Source organism: Oncorhynchus mykiss, chromosome 18, assembly GCF_057628025.1.
Source record: "Oncorhynchus mykiss isolate SJ-2025 chromosome 18, ASM5762802v1, whole genome shotgun sequence".
In the NCBI taxonomy this organism is placed as follows: Eukaryota; Metazoa; Chordata; class Actinopteri; order Salmoniformes; family Salmonidae; genus Oncorhynchus; species Oncorhynchus mykiss.
In genome coordinates this window covers 42645720-42660677 of record NC_143039.1, presented here as the reverse complement: position 1 = coordinate 42660677, position 14958 = coordinate 42645720, and the positions used below count along the sequence as shown (strand labels likewise).

The following is a 14958-nucleotide window of genomic DNA, read 5'->3' as shown; positions in this document are numbered from 1 at the left end:
TGAATACTTATGTCAGTGTGATATTTTCGTTTTTGCTTTGTCATTATCGGGTATCGTGTGTAGGTTATTGAGGGGGAAAAAATATTTTAGCCATTTTAGGATAAGGCTGTAACATAACAAATGTGGAAAAAGCCAAGGGGTCTGACTCCCTTATCTCTGTACCCCCCACATACAATTATCTGTAAGGTTCTTCAGTCGAGCAGTGAATTTCAAACACAGATTCAACCAGAAATACCAGTAAGGTTTTCAAATGCCTTGTAAAAAAGGGAACTTATTGGTAGATGGGTATAAAAATAACCCAACATTGAATATCCCTAGGAACATGGTGAAGTTGTTATATAGTTACACTTTGGGTGGTGTATCAATACACCCAGTCGCTACAAAGACACAGGCATCCTATCTAACTCAGTCGCCGGAGAGGAAGGAAACTGTTCAGGGGATTTCACCATGAGGCCAATGGTGACTTTAAAACAGTTACAGAGTTTAATGGCTGTGATAAGAGAAAACTGAGGATGGATCAACAACATTGTAGTTACTCTACAATATTAACCTAAATGACAGAGTGAAAATAAGGAAGCCTGTACAGAATAAAAATATTCCAAAACATGGATCCTGTTTGAAATAAGGCACTAAAGTAAAGCTGCAAAAAAATGTGCCAAAGATATGAACTTTATGTCCTGAATTCAAAGCGTTATGTTTGGGGCAAGTCCAACACAACACATCACTAAGTACCACTTCATATTTTCAAGCATGGTGGTGGCTGCATCATGTTATGGGTATACATCTCATCGGCAAGGAATAGGTAGTTTTTTTGTTGATTAAAATAAACAAATTAGAGCTAATCACAGGCAAAATCCTCGAGGAATACCTGGTTGTCTTCTTTCCAACAGACACTACGTTACAAATGTATCTTTAAGAAGGACAATAACCTAAAACCTAGATTTGTTTACATCCCTGTTAGTGAGCATTTCACCTTTGCCAAGATAATCCATCTTCCTGACAGGTGGATTTTGGACTTCAATTTCAGTTATTTAAATGTATGATTCTGAGAACTTGTTGGCAATTTAAAAATCTTTATTTCAAAGAGCATTTTACAAGAAACACATTATTCTGGTCTTCAATCCATTTCTCCACCTTTAGCACCAAGTCTATGTTATTGAGCACCCTCAGAAAAATGTATGATTTTATAAAGTTTTAATCATATTTTTTATTGAACACTCACAGTGAACAGACAGATATGTGCACACAAGGGAAGTGACAAATTAATCAAACACATAATACAATTGTTTGAGAGAGAATTTGCAAAACTACATGCTCTTACCCGCGTTTTTACTTTGGAGATTTATTAGACCTCTTAACAACTTTCCATTTCACCATCTCTTCTACTCAAAAAGCTAACTTCAAATTAACCAAAGCATTGAAACTACAAATTTAAAGATTAGTCAGAAAATATGTTAAATGCTCTTAAACAGTTTTGAAATATATATTTGCAAAGTTTAACAGTGCAGTTTGGAAGGGCGTTTGTTTTAATTAGCTGTTTTAATAGGCTTGGACACCATAACACTATACAACATTGATGATTTAAGTGCCTAAATAAAACACGACTTTTGTAGTATGGCTAAACGAATCAACTGCAATTTTTATACTACATAATGTTAGTTTATAACTTTTGCAGGTTTTCGCATTACATTTTCAAATGCACAAGTACTGCATTCATAACATACTTTCACAAGACAATTTTGACAATTGCATGCATAACAAGACCCACAAACACTTTCTTAGACTAGATTTCACATAACTGGCGACGTACAAAACGAAACACAGTTGTGTGTTTGAGTACCTAAAAGAAACAAGGGGGAATATAAAGCCTATTTCTATGCGTAGAATAGATCATCCACGTACAAAATGCAGACAAATAGAAGAACACAACAACCCATTAATAGTAGACTCTAGCGTCATCAGAACAGGGCGCTAGATGAGGCGAATAGCCCATTGAGCCAGATGTTAGAGTAGAATCATTTTGTTGCATTTCCAAAACTCTAAAGGAGAACTTTCCCTTAAAACTCAGATTATAAGGCTATTGACAAACTCAACAGCTCCCACCCTCAATGACTGCACACTTTCATCCCAGCATGCTAAATATTAGGCGCCAAGATTGTGTCACTATCTACAAACAAAGGAGACATGCTGGTGTTAGTGTGTTAACGTTGTCAAGGGTTGTTGTGAGTCTGTCAAACGGATAACTTTCTCCTCTTCATCCTTTTCCATGGTTTTCTCATCTAAGGAGAGCTCAGAAGATGGTGCTCCAGCGTTTGGGGGGAAGGCGGGACTTGGTCTCCTGTAAACAGAGGGAAGCAGTACATTAGACTGATATCTGAAATATTCAATTCTATACGACCAAAAGAGGAAATATAGAGCTTTAAAATTGCTTGTCATGGTTGTACGAGTGTCTCTTTTCGATGGAAAGAAGGAAATGTATTTTCTATGAGAAGATTAGGGTTAAATTTGTTATTTGTATTGACATGATTGTCAAAAGTCACATTTTCAGGGATTCAAAGTTAGTACATACTCTCAGGAAAGAGGGTTGAGGTAGGTATAAAGACATCAATAAAGACATCAATGAGTTGTGCAATAGAGATTAAACTGAAAAAGTATTGATAACAAAAGACACCATCCACTTTACCATTCAGTTCTCTAATACCTATGCATTTACATGAAAATGACATAGCCAGGTACAGTGTAATTACAGTGTACTTATATACCTGTTTGCTTACAGTAATACCTGTTTATATCAATGTGTACCTACAGGAGCATACTGTATATCATAAAGTGTAGCTCAACCAGTCAAGTTAAAATTATATAATTGTGTCCATTTAATTAATGCACATGTTAGTTTAGTATGATGTCAAATCAATCACAATGTAATTTTTTTTTTTTTTTTTGTGATTTATGTCTAAATGAATGAAGATTCGGGATGGATATCTCTAATGTACTCACTTTGATAATATCACCACTGTTGTTTTGGGAGGTAAACACAAATAAGAAACAATGTTTACCAGGTGCACTCTTTAGACAGTGTAACTGTGTAGCGACAAGATAAACCTGGGACACAAACATCAGGATGTCTCACCCGGTTGAAGATTTTGGACAGTGTCCCTTGGTCTCTGCGGCATCTGTAAGATGACTTTGTGGCATCAGCATGTGGTGGCGAGGCCTAGAACAAGATGCTTTATAAACACATGGAACGTGGCTGGACCTGGGTATAAATCAGTGCTCAGCTCTCATTGGATGAAGTAGGGAGAGGACACCAAAATGGTGTTGAACTAGTAGTTATATTGAGTTTGAATATATTTTGGTAAACACAATAGGTATAAATGTTACATTACTACAATGCTCTTTTGCATTAAACCCAGAAATGTCATGTTTCTATCAAAATCAGTTTACTTCATTCAGTGGTCTGTTACTGTAAAAGAATGGTATGAACGAGACAGGAAGAGAAATAAATGAGGAATGACCAACATTACAGCAACCTTTAGGGGGAAAAAAGATGGAAGACAAAGGCATGCATTACTTCAGAGCACACATAACACAGAGAACTGGCGAGGAGCACATTTCAATTCTTACACCCTGGACAGCTCACTCTGTGGACACAGAGGAGTTGAATGAAGAAACACACTAATGCAGGAAGATTAGTGAGTCACCATGAACAGAGAATGGGGCAGCGATGAAAGAGTCTAACAGACTGGTATGAGGAAAGGAAAGGTGGAAAGGAAGGCGGAAACTGTCGTATATAGGGGTCCCTGAAGAGTGTCTTTACCGGTTGCGATTCAGAAATAGTTGAGCAGTGTCAAAGTCATCCAGAAGCAGTGACTCTAAATTAAAATGTCAGAAAAACAGAAATCATGAGATGTAATGTCACCACAGTATAAGCTGTATTTGAGCTTTTCATCAGCCACAACGTTCCCATGAATAATTCCAATGTGAGGAAAACTGTGTTCGACGTTGATTCATGCATCTGACATTTTCCATTAGAGTAAGAAGAGTAAGGTAAACAATGTTATTTAGGCTTTCTAAGAAATATATATACATTCTTTTGGATGTTAACTGTCTTGAAGAATCACACAAGGGAAGGAAGATGCAGAGTTGGGAGAGTAAAAGTTAAATAAGAGGGAAGAACACAATCAAAACGCTCACAGAAGGACATTAGAGAAAGTCTTCAGACAGAGGGAAACATTTAAGATGTCATTATCAAACACAGGGCTGTGAGGTCAACACTGTTTTGGGGTTTAGGGTTGAGTTTGAATGACCTACCAAGCCCAAGACCTCCCTCCACTAGACATGAAAGAAAAAGAGAGAATCAGGAAGATTCATGAAGGCCTACTGGAGCAGTGCCTGTTACTATAACGACAAAAAATGTAAACCTACTATACTAGCTAGCCAACTTGCACAGGCCCATGAAGTCATGCGCTGTAAAAAGCAAGGAACAGTTTAAAGCTAATTACCTGACAGAGGCCTAAAGAAACAGTAACCACAGTAAAGTCAAATGTTTTTTAAAGGAGGTAATGGAACTCACCCTGGACTTGGGACGGGGAGAGGCTGTCACCTGAGGATACAGAACCCAACAAATGATAAGGTCCTATTCCATGAGTTCAAAGATGGAAACATATGGACATTGGCTAATGGGGAAAACCCTTTGCAACAGCAGATTTAAAAAACAGTACTTTGGAAAGTTTGGTGCAGGCCTAGAGAAACTGACTTGTGCTAGATAACTACTCTACCCAATATCTTGTGGATATGTCTCCACTTGAGGACCAGAGCTCGGCAAAACATCTGGTCTGTCCAGATTATGAATAATGAAACCAAAAGTTGCTGGAGAACTTCAATAGGTGAAAAATAACTTTGTCCAAGTTTACATGTATCTTGATGAGAGAACATACTGCTACATTATTCTGTGAGCAGGAACATGAATGGGTGAAGATTAATACTGTATGCACAACAAACCGCTTATTTACAGCTACTAGTAAATCTTGTTCCAATTGTATGGCAAGTTTGATCATGCCCTTCTTATACTGCATCAAACAATCACCGTTGACCAAAGCGGATGTAACTTCAGGTAATACATTTTCTCCAAGGTCTCTACAATGCTTCATGTAAGATAAATACCATTGAGAATTAAACTAGTTTAAAATTCTTCGACAACAAAACATCTTGTGTAAGAGTAAGTTCAATATATTTATTTTACAACATTTTCAACTTTACAATTACAATTTGTTTAAATAAAACAAATACAATACAAGTTATAATATATAAAATCGCACAGAGGTAGTCAATCTACGATACTCACGCTCAAACTCCTGAAGAAATGCATTACTGCATTCTCATTAGCCCGACGTCGAGGGGCTGGCTTGGGGGAGGTGGCGTGACCCCGGAAGGACCCCTAAAGGTATAAACAGTAGTCAAAAACTCACAGAAGTCTCACTGCTAACGTTGGACAATCAGGCTCAATTAAATGGCTATGAGTACATGAACCTCTACGGGATTGGTGTCCCTATACCAGGACGGTTGTGCTAACGTGAGCTAATGTGATTAGCATGAGGTTGTAAGTAACAAGAACTTTTCCCAGGACATAGACATGTCTTATATGGGCAGAAAGCTGATTAACTTCTTATTAATCTAACGACACTGTCCAATTTACAGTAGCTAATAGAGTGAAAAAAATACCATGCTATTGTTTGAGGAGAGTGCACAACAACAAAAAACTTTTATCACGGCAACTGGTTTGATACATTCACCTCTGAAGGTAAATAATGTACTTACTGTCACACCCTGATCGGTTTCACCTGTCTTTGTGCTTGTCTCCACCCCTCTCCAGGTGTCGCAAATCTTCCCCATTATCCCCTGTGCATTTCAACCTGCGTTCTCTGTTTGTCTGTTGCCAGTTCGTATTGTCTTTTCAGGTCTTACCAGCTTGTTTTCCCATCTTCCTGCTTTCTCACGTTTCTGTTTCCTAGTTCCCCCGGTTCTGACCATTTCTGCCTGCCCTGACCCCGAGCCTGCCTGCCGTGCTGTCCCTGCCTGACTTTGACCTGATTACGACCCTCTGCATGCCCCGAGCCTGCCTGCGGTTCTGTACCTTATTGACTCTGCCCTGGATTACAGACCTCTACCTTCCTTTGACCTGTCTTTTACCTGCCCCCTGTTTGGGTCAATAAACATCTTTGATTCTAGCTGTCTGCATCTGGGTCATATCCTGAGTTCTGATAGTAGGAACTGGCCATGACTGACCCAGCAGACTCAGACCAGCTCCACAATGCTGTCTCCCAGCAAGAAGCCATTGGAAGACACAAGGAGTTAATGCAATGCCTTATGGAGGGACTCCATACCCTGGCGGAATGCCATGACCAGGCGTTCAATACATTGCTGGAGCAATTCCGCGTATTCCCTACAACGCAGCAAGCCACACCAGTTATTCCCCAGACTCTCAGTAACCTACCGGGCCTTTCTCTCCCAGTGCTCCCTCGTCTTCGAGCTGCAGCCTTCTTCGTTCCCCTCGGACCGCTCGAGGATAGCGTACATCATAACGCTGATGTCCGGGAGGGCACTCGCCTGGGCTACGGCGGTGTCTGCCGTCTGCCTCAGTCTGGAGGAGTTTGTGGTGGAAGTACGGAAGTTCGAGTCTCCGTTGTCCGTGGAGAGAGGCTGCTCGTAAATTGCTCTAGCTATGTCAAGATGCCCTCAGTGTGGCAGGCTATGTAGTGGATTCTCACATGTTGGTGGCTGAGAATGCCTGGAACCCGGAAGCATTGTTCGACATGTTCCTTCACGGATTATCGGAGGTGATCAAAGATGAGCTCGCAGCCCGGGAGTTGCCCATGGACCTCGACTCCCTCATAGCCTCCACCATCTGAATCGATGGGCGGCTACAAGAATGTAGGAGGGAGAGGGAATCTGTCCCCTGTCGCCTCGACTCTGAGGAATCCTGGAAACCCCCGAAGGCATTTCTGAGAGACTCTGACATCACCCGAGTGCTCACAGGAATCGCAGAGAGCGGTCGACTCGCTTCCTCCAGAGCCCAAGCTACTGGGAAGGGCTCGATTGTCTCAGGATGAATATTAACACAGACTGAACACCAGGAGCTGTCTGTATTGCGAGACTACAGGACATTATATTTCCACCTGTCCATTGAAAAGACCAGGCTCATCAGTAGGCACAAATAATCTGGTGAGCCGAACAGAGATTTTCCAATCATTACTCGCACCCTCTCCATGCCACCCTGTTATGGGGTGACCAGGACAAATCACTCCGGGTGCTCCATGACTCTGGGGCCCATGAAAGCTTTATCGATGCTACCTTGGTGTCAGAGCTTGGTATCACCACTCAGCCCCTCTCCATTCCAATGGATGTCAGAGAGCTGGATGGGCGCTCTATTGGGCAGAGTCACCTGCAATACGATTCCTATCGACATACGAGTTTCAAAGTGTATGCAGTTCCTGCTCATCAAATCTCCCCATGTACCTGTGGTTTTGGGATATTAATGGCTCCAGAAGCACAATCCCCTGATCGACTGGGCTACTGGTGCTATTGTGGGTTGGCACCCATTCTGCCATGCTTATTGTCTTAAGTCAGCCCAGCCTGCTCCGGGATGTCTCCCTGCAGGCTTGAGAGAAGCCTCGGGCCTCCCCGCCATGCCCGCGGAGTATCAGGACATCCGGGAGGTCTTCGGCAAGGCCAGTGCTACTTCTCCCCATCCCCATCGACCCTTATGTCTGCGCCATTGAAGTTCTCACGGGCACCACACCCCCTCGGCGGCGGCTTTACTCCCTGTCAGGTCTGGAGACCAAGGCTATTGAGGAGTACATTGAGAATTCACTCGTTGCATTGAGGTTTCGCCCATTGGTGTGGACTGACCATAAGAACCAGAAATATCTCTGCACCGCCAAGCGCCTCAACTCTAGGCAGGCTCGTTGGGCCCTGTTATTCGCCTGGTTTAATTTCACTATTTTCTACCGCCCAGGGTCCAAGAACGTGAAGACGGTCGCACTCTCACGGTTGTATTGCCCCGCTGCTACTCCATCTGACCCCGAAACCTGGGGAAAAGATAGCCTGGCCTGTAAGGCGCAGCGTTCCCAGCTGGAATCCGGAGTACCGGGGAACTGGCAGAGTGTCCCGGACTCTGCCCGTTCCCCTGTCCTGGAATGGGAACATTCCTCCAGACTGACCTATCATCCAGGCTCCCATCGGACGCTTTTAGTGGCCTTCCATGGTGCCGAATGTTTCTGCATTCGTCGCTGCCTGCACGGTGTGTGCACAAAATAATACTCCTCCGCAATCTCCAGCTGGCCTTCTACAACCACTCCGTTCCTCCCCGCCCCTGGTCTCATATTTCCCTGTACTTTGTTACTGGGCTTACTGTACCCCGTCAGACGGCAACACTACTATCCTGCCGGTGGTGGATAGGTTTTCTAAAGCCGCCAATTTTATTCCCCTTCTAAAGTTATCCCCAGCCAAGGAGACGTCTCCGCTCATGGTGCAGCACGTCATCCTGATCCATGGACTTTCGGTCGACATGGTCTCCGATTGGGGTACCCAGTTCTTGTCCCAGTTCTGGAAGGCGTTCTGCAATCTCATTGGGTCATCGGCCAGCCTGTCCTCTGGTTTCCATCCCCAATTTAATGGCCAGTTGGAGTGAGCTAATTAGGACCTGGGGACGGCCCTTCATTGCCTTGTCTCTGCCAACCACACCACCTGGAGCCAGCAACTCGTGTGGGTGGAATATGCCCACAACACCCTTCCCTGCTCGGCCACTGGTGTCTTGCCCTTTGAGTGTTGCTTGGGATATCAGCCACCGCTCTTCCCTGAGCAAGAGGAAGAAGTCAACATACCATACCCCTCTAGGTGGAGTCCCGTAAACTTTCCCCCCATTTCATTGGCCCGTTCCCCATCTCTAAAATACTTAGCCCCTCTGCTGTTCGCCTTCTGTTGCCCCACACCTCTGTATCCATCCTACGTTTCATGTCCAAGATAAAAACCTGTGTCTCACTGTCCTTTGTCTTCTGTTTCTAGAACAGACTGCCTGCTGTTCTGTACCTTATTGACTCTGCCCTGTATTATAGACCTATGCCTGCCCTTGACCTGTCTTTTCCCTGCCTCCTGTTTGGGTCAATAAACATCTGTGTTTCTAGCTGTCTGCCTCTGGGTCTTATCCTGAGTTCTGATACTTACATTCAGTAATCTTGCTCTGATTTGTCGTCCTGAGGGTCCCAGAGATAAAATATAGCATAGTTTTGTTTGATAAAATATATTGTTATAGTCAAATGTAGGAACTGGGTTCTACAGTTTGAACCCCCGCTGTCTCTTGCTCCACACCCACCATGCCCGGCCATCTAGATGTGTGAAAGTTAGTGTATGAGCTAATAATCCATCATGTATGACATTCCTGGTAGTGTGTAAACTTACATTTTGCATTACCATATCATTTTTGTATGTTCTCTATAGTTATGTACTTGTAAATGTATTAATTGACCAATTCGGCACATTTGGGCAGACTTGATACAAAATATTGTCCAGTATTGCAATTCTTCACCGGATCAATCTGAAACTTTGCACACACACTGCTGCCATCTAGTGGCCAAAATCTAAATTGTGCCTAAACTGCAATATTATATGATGGCCTTTCTCTTGCATTCAAGGATGATGAAAAAAATTAATAATGGAAAATGCATGTTTTTTTGTTTGTATTATCTTTTACCGGATCTAATGTGTTATATTCTCCTACTTTAATTTCACATTTCCCTAAACTTCAAAGTGTTTCTTTCAAATGGTGTCAATAATATGCATATCCTTGCTTCAGGTCCTGAGCTACAGATTTGGCTATGTCATTTTAGGCGAAAATGGGTCCATAAACTACTTTGTACAGTATGTACTGTATGTATTTTAATCAATTTTTCAACTTGAGGGGACTTTCTGAACAGATACTCTGCTCTGTATTTCTTTGCAATGTTATGCAACCTAGTTCACAGAGTTAGTTTTTTTTACATGGGAATTAGAAATTCAATTAAATGCACACGGATGAGTTTTAAAAAAGGGTTGCATAACCAAATGCTCCCTTACATGAAAGTGATTGGGAGTTGTTTTTTAAAAGCTGTCTGCCTGGAGGATTGCACTTCATTGGAAGATGTTCAAAATGTGTATAAATAACCTACTCTAGAAAGTAAAGTATAATTGTGCAGAAATAAATTCTGATATCCAAGAACTTTACTACAGCAAGAAAATTCAGCCTGAATTCAAGCCTTTTCAAGGCCCCTCCCTCCAGATGTAGGTTTTAATTGGATATTTTTTTTTGTTGCTAAGAATTTTCCTGCACTGCAGGAAATGTGGAGGAGCTTTGTGATTTACACAAATTAGTACTGAAAATCCGCACTAAGACACGATTATATTAACAGTCTTGCACTTTGTAGCCTACTTTTGTCCAGCCCATAACCACAGATCAAGCAACATTATGGGCTAAACGTTCAAATCCTGTTGCAGCAGGATTATTTTGCTATGATAAATACTGGTCAAAATAAGATCCTAGGTCTGTAACCCAACCTACACCATTATGTTAATTTCCATGATCATAGCTGACAGTGATTAATACAAGCAATGAGTGGAGAAGACTGGATATTATTTTAGAATGTCTGTAATGGGAAAATGATGCAATTTTCCGGGTTAAATTGCATATATATTGACAAAACATTTTTTTTAAATTCATAACATCAGAGATAAGCAGTTGTTAACCTGCCATCACTCAGCAATGTGCCCCCCTTCCCTAGTTTTGGTTGCAATAAACTCTAGAGAAAATACGCTGAAGACGAAGTTCAGAATCATTTGGGGGTGTTTGATCGACTTGCTTAGCTTTAGGAAAAAACATGAGACCTTGTAAGAGGAACAACTGGTGCATGATGCAGACAGATCACATTGGATATTCTGTTTGCTATCAAGTCTGTACAGCTAAATGGTGATCAAAGTTTTATGAATTCAAGCTATGCAATAGTTGTATATTAGACACCTGATTTCAAACTGTGATCATACGAAACACACCTGTCCATTTCAAAAGTTAAATTCTCACACTATCTAAATGGGGAAGCTTCTGGAGAATTTGTAGCAATGCACTTATCACAGCAAACACCCAGTCAAACACACAGCTATCCAGGTTGGGGTCAGTAAAATAAATTCAGTGGTCAATTGAGATTCAAGCCTAAAAAGAAGTTTAGAACTAAAATGGAAATTAGATGAACCCTTTGGAATATACTCGACTTGATTCTGACTATTGCAATAATTTGAGGAACTATATTTTAACAATATTTTAAGAGGTAAGGTATTGATTTTTCAATGTTGGTCATAAACATTAAAGACATGCCTCGGAACTTTGACAACTAGCAACTATTTTTTTATATTTGGGTTGGGTTGAACGTGTCAATATGTAGTTCATACATGCATAATCTATGAGCAGAATTACGTTTTTTGCACAATTAGCCACAAAATTCCTAGTTTGAAAGCGACTGTTTACTGGAAGCTGTGCGGCACCATTTCCCCTCCATTTTCCCACTTGTGGGCCAACCGCATGCAATTCAAGTTCCAGCCAATGAGCTCTAGCCCCTCGCCATTTGAGTGACAGCTAGCAGGATGTATACACAGCAGAGCAAGAGAGACATCGACGACATGGTGCACATGTCTGCCGTAGTACACAATTTTCATGGACCAGTTTTGGCCTATGAGCGCTACTTTAATAAGAACTACAGGCCAAAAAGTATACAAACGTACTGGAAAATCTCTAAGAGATTGTCAGCAAATAAATGGTGTATTCCTGTTAATCAACGAGAATCCCTGTTATCTTTAGCGGTTCTATAGCTATTCATTTCCCCCCCCAAAAAATCCTTAACATGGAGAAACAATGCCAAACAATCTGTACAGCAAGTAGTCCATTTGATATTTTGGGTAGATCTAGAATAAACATTAAATGACAAATTATCTAAGATTCTTACATCAGGTATTCTACAAGTATTTTAGCTCTGCACAATAAATAAATCACCTTTTTTCAAAGAATCTCTCTCGACCGCACACAAAAACCGGACAGATCTATCCTTACCATCGTCATATTAGAACTCTATAGACTGGAAGAGTCTTGGTGAGGCCATTGATCATAACAGTTGGTAACCCCAGATGCTCACCTTGCCCCTTTTATTTTTGTCACCTCCAAAGAACGTGCTAATCTGATCCATCAGGCCAGGGGCCTTCTTCCTCCTGCTCAGTCCAAATGAGCTTTGCCCTGAGGTACTCGCTGTGGCCATGCTGGATAGTGGTTAGGTAGGGTTGGACGACCGCTCTGTATCTTGGATGAAGACCTTTCAAACCAACTCTGTAAACACTCTGATGTTGCTCCTTGGATACTTTTCTATCTGTCTGACGTTGAATGGGCAGTCTTTGAAGGTGCCGTCCCTGTGCCCAAATGTATCATGGGAGATGAGGCAGGTCAGGTGGGGGTAGGCGGGCACAGTGGCGTACATGGTGCTGGCCTGACTCCAGGCGTTCTTTGGCCTCACAGTGCCTGTGGAGTCAGTCACTACCGCCCTCTGCGTGGGCCAGCCATTGTACCCCCCCCACCCCACTCCACCCCACCCTCCCCCCGGCCTGAACTAGGGCCCTGATGCAAAACAGTCTCCAGCACTGTGAGGCCATTGTTTAAATGGACCCCATATATCTTTTTGATTGATTATATTCAAATAAGATTTTTCCATACAGTTGACTAGAAAAGGAAACACGTAAATGCTAACTAATGTTGAAACATACGGAAATAATTTCTCCATGAAATAAGTTGTTAATCACAACTACACAAAAGTTTTGGTCAGTTATGGAAACAGACATAGAAACCATACCTACTTATTTATCTCATAATTCATCCGAAATTCAATGCATTTATTAGGTAATAGTTATTATAGCTGATATTTACTCATGCTGTTTTGCCAATGCAATATACACATTTACCTATTTTTTTTTAATCAAACTCGATTGTGTTGTTTTAATCCATAGACGCCGCAGCAGCTGTGAAACAAAGCGGATTCTGTTCGAAAACACCCTAACATTAGCATATTCATATTTTGGAACAGATGCCTTTTGTTTTTTAGGTGTTTTTTTTTTTTACAAAGAAAGCTATGTCAAGAAGGTAAATTTAAGAGCAAAAGAACCAACTCTTCTAAACTCTAGTTTTCCCGTGATAATTTGGGGTGAATTCCAAATATTTAATACCATTTTAAAGTTAAACAGTTCACAATGCAAAATATTGACCTAGTAGGATTAACCTGCAATGGCCTTAAAGACATTCCAAATAATACTTTCACAGATCTCACTCTGTTTTCCGATAAACTTTGAGGCCTCTGCTCTGCACACCAAATGAGAGCACAGATAATAACTTCCACAAAGTCAGATTAGACTGCTGTGAAACATCAGAAGAACAGATAAGCAGCTAAAATAAAATCGTAGTGTTAAAAGGAGCGTAAAATAGAATGTTTCTTCAGAAAATGTGAACTACACATTGTATGCCATGCAAAAAAAAAGCAATTCTCCTTTAGGCCTATAAACTGTGTGTTAAACTAAATCTGCACAATGCTAATTTTTCACTGCATGCTGGTCATTAGTCAAAACTCCATGAGAACAGACTGTGGCTTGCCCAACAGTTACAGTTAATTCTATAAAGGACCAGACTCACTGACATGGAACAAACCACATAGGAACCATGAAGGAATGTGATGAAGAGTTTGAGAATTTGAGTTATGCTATTCCATTGAGTTATGTTGTCCATGGGTAGACACATTGCTTCGTGTACTGCACATGTGCCTCCTTACTATATATAGTATGTGGCCTAGATGGTGTCTAAATAGTAGCACGGTTTTAATGGCTTTTGGCCACTCTATAAATGGAGTACACTTGGAGGGAGACATGTTTGTCCATTATGTCATGTCTACAGTAGTCCACCTATTTTGTCAGGGAGGGTCTCTGAACAGCGCCCACTGGCCTGATAGAGAGAAGGAATGCACAGAGTGGGTCGACTGCACTGCATGTGCCCTCGTGTCTAAAAGACTCTTGGCTTTGTCCCACCAGTTTGGAGGGTCGAGAGAGACCGCAGGGAAAACAATACGGGCCATGGAGGAAAACTGTGGGACACAAACACGGGAGATATCCTTGAACCACGAGAAGAATGTAGATCTAGAAACCAGGACACCCACCTAGGGTAGCAGAGGAGATTCTACTACTTAACAAGGCATTGTGTTGCCAATGTGCCTTAGGAGCCCACCAGTCAGGGAGACAAATCTCCTCTGTTTCATCACATGTGGCTGGGGATAGACAATACAGGAGGTTGTTTGGTAGGCCTCTTATCACAACAGCAGTTATACTGCTTCTTGAACATACTGTATCAGTACATAAACAAATAACATCAGCAAGGCTACGAATGGTACTGTGACTTATTTGAGGGCTCGTCCATTGTAACAGGTTGGTTGTTGGAAATTATTAAGTTGTTTCTCCAAGATCATACACTGAAACAGTATAATTTGATATTCAAAGTCTTGACTGACCGTTAGGTCTGTAATGAAAACTGGGATTTCAAATGATAAACTTGATAACAGATAACTGTCCTCTGTCTGTTATCATGAGTATGCTATCGCATGTTACACATGTCAGAAGAGCTTAGGAGCTTGTTTATTATCCTTCTATCAGCATTGGTTTTTTATCAAAGCATCTTGTAGCAGCAGCACAATATATGATTTGGCTTCTGGGTCGAAACAAAAGAGCATGACATTGTTGTGACAAAAAACAAATGGCCGCATTGTGCTCGGGCCTGGGCAGTGGCCTCTGCCAAGTGTTGATGGAATCGCTGGCTTTCTAGAGTTGAGACATTTGCATTGTTTCAACCAGCCAAAAGGA

At 41.6% G+C, this 14958-nt stretch overlaps 1 protein-coding gene across 6 annotated transcripts; it reads right to left on the bottom strand.

Annotated features, from left to right (window-relative positions):
* Positions 1 to 1056: 1056 nt before the first annotated feature.
* On the bottom strand, positions 1057 to 12596 carry mbpa (myelin basic protein a). 6 transcript variants are annotated; one of them, XM_021571748.3, is made up of 7 exons: positions 12210 to 12505; positions 5345 to 5437; positions 4574 to 4603; positions 4312 to 4332; positions 3131 to 3214; positions 2998 to 3013; positions 1057 to 2338 (listed from the first exon to the last, which is right to left on the bottom strand). In XM_021571748.3, the coding sequence occupies exons 1-6, from the start codon at positions 12327 to 12329 to the stop codon at positions 3008 to 3010; spliced, it is 354 nt and encodes a 117-aa protein (XP_021427423.1). In that variant the 5' UTR covers positions 12330 to 12505; the 3' UTR covers positions 1057 to 2338; positions 2998 to 3007. The 6 variants fall into 6 exon arrangements, 5 of the variants coding, with proteins under 5 accessions (XP_021427423.1, XP_021427424.1, XP_021427420.1 ...); XM_021571749.3 differs by lacking the exon at positions 4312 to 4332 and having other exon boundaries at positions 12210 to 12573; XM_021571745.3 differs by lacking the exon at positions 2998 to 3013 and having other exon boundaries at positions 12210 to 12529.
* Positions 12597 to 14958: the final 2362 nt, after the last annotated feature.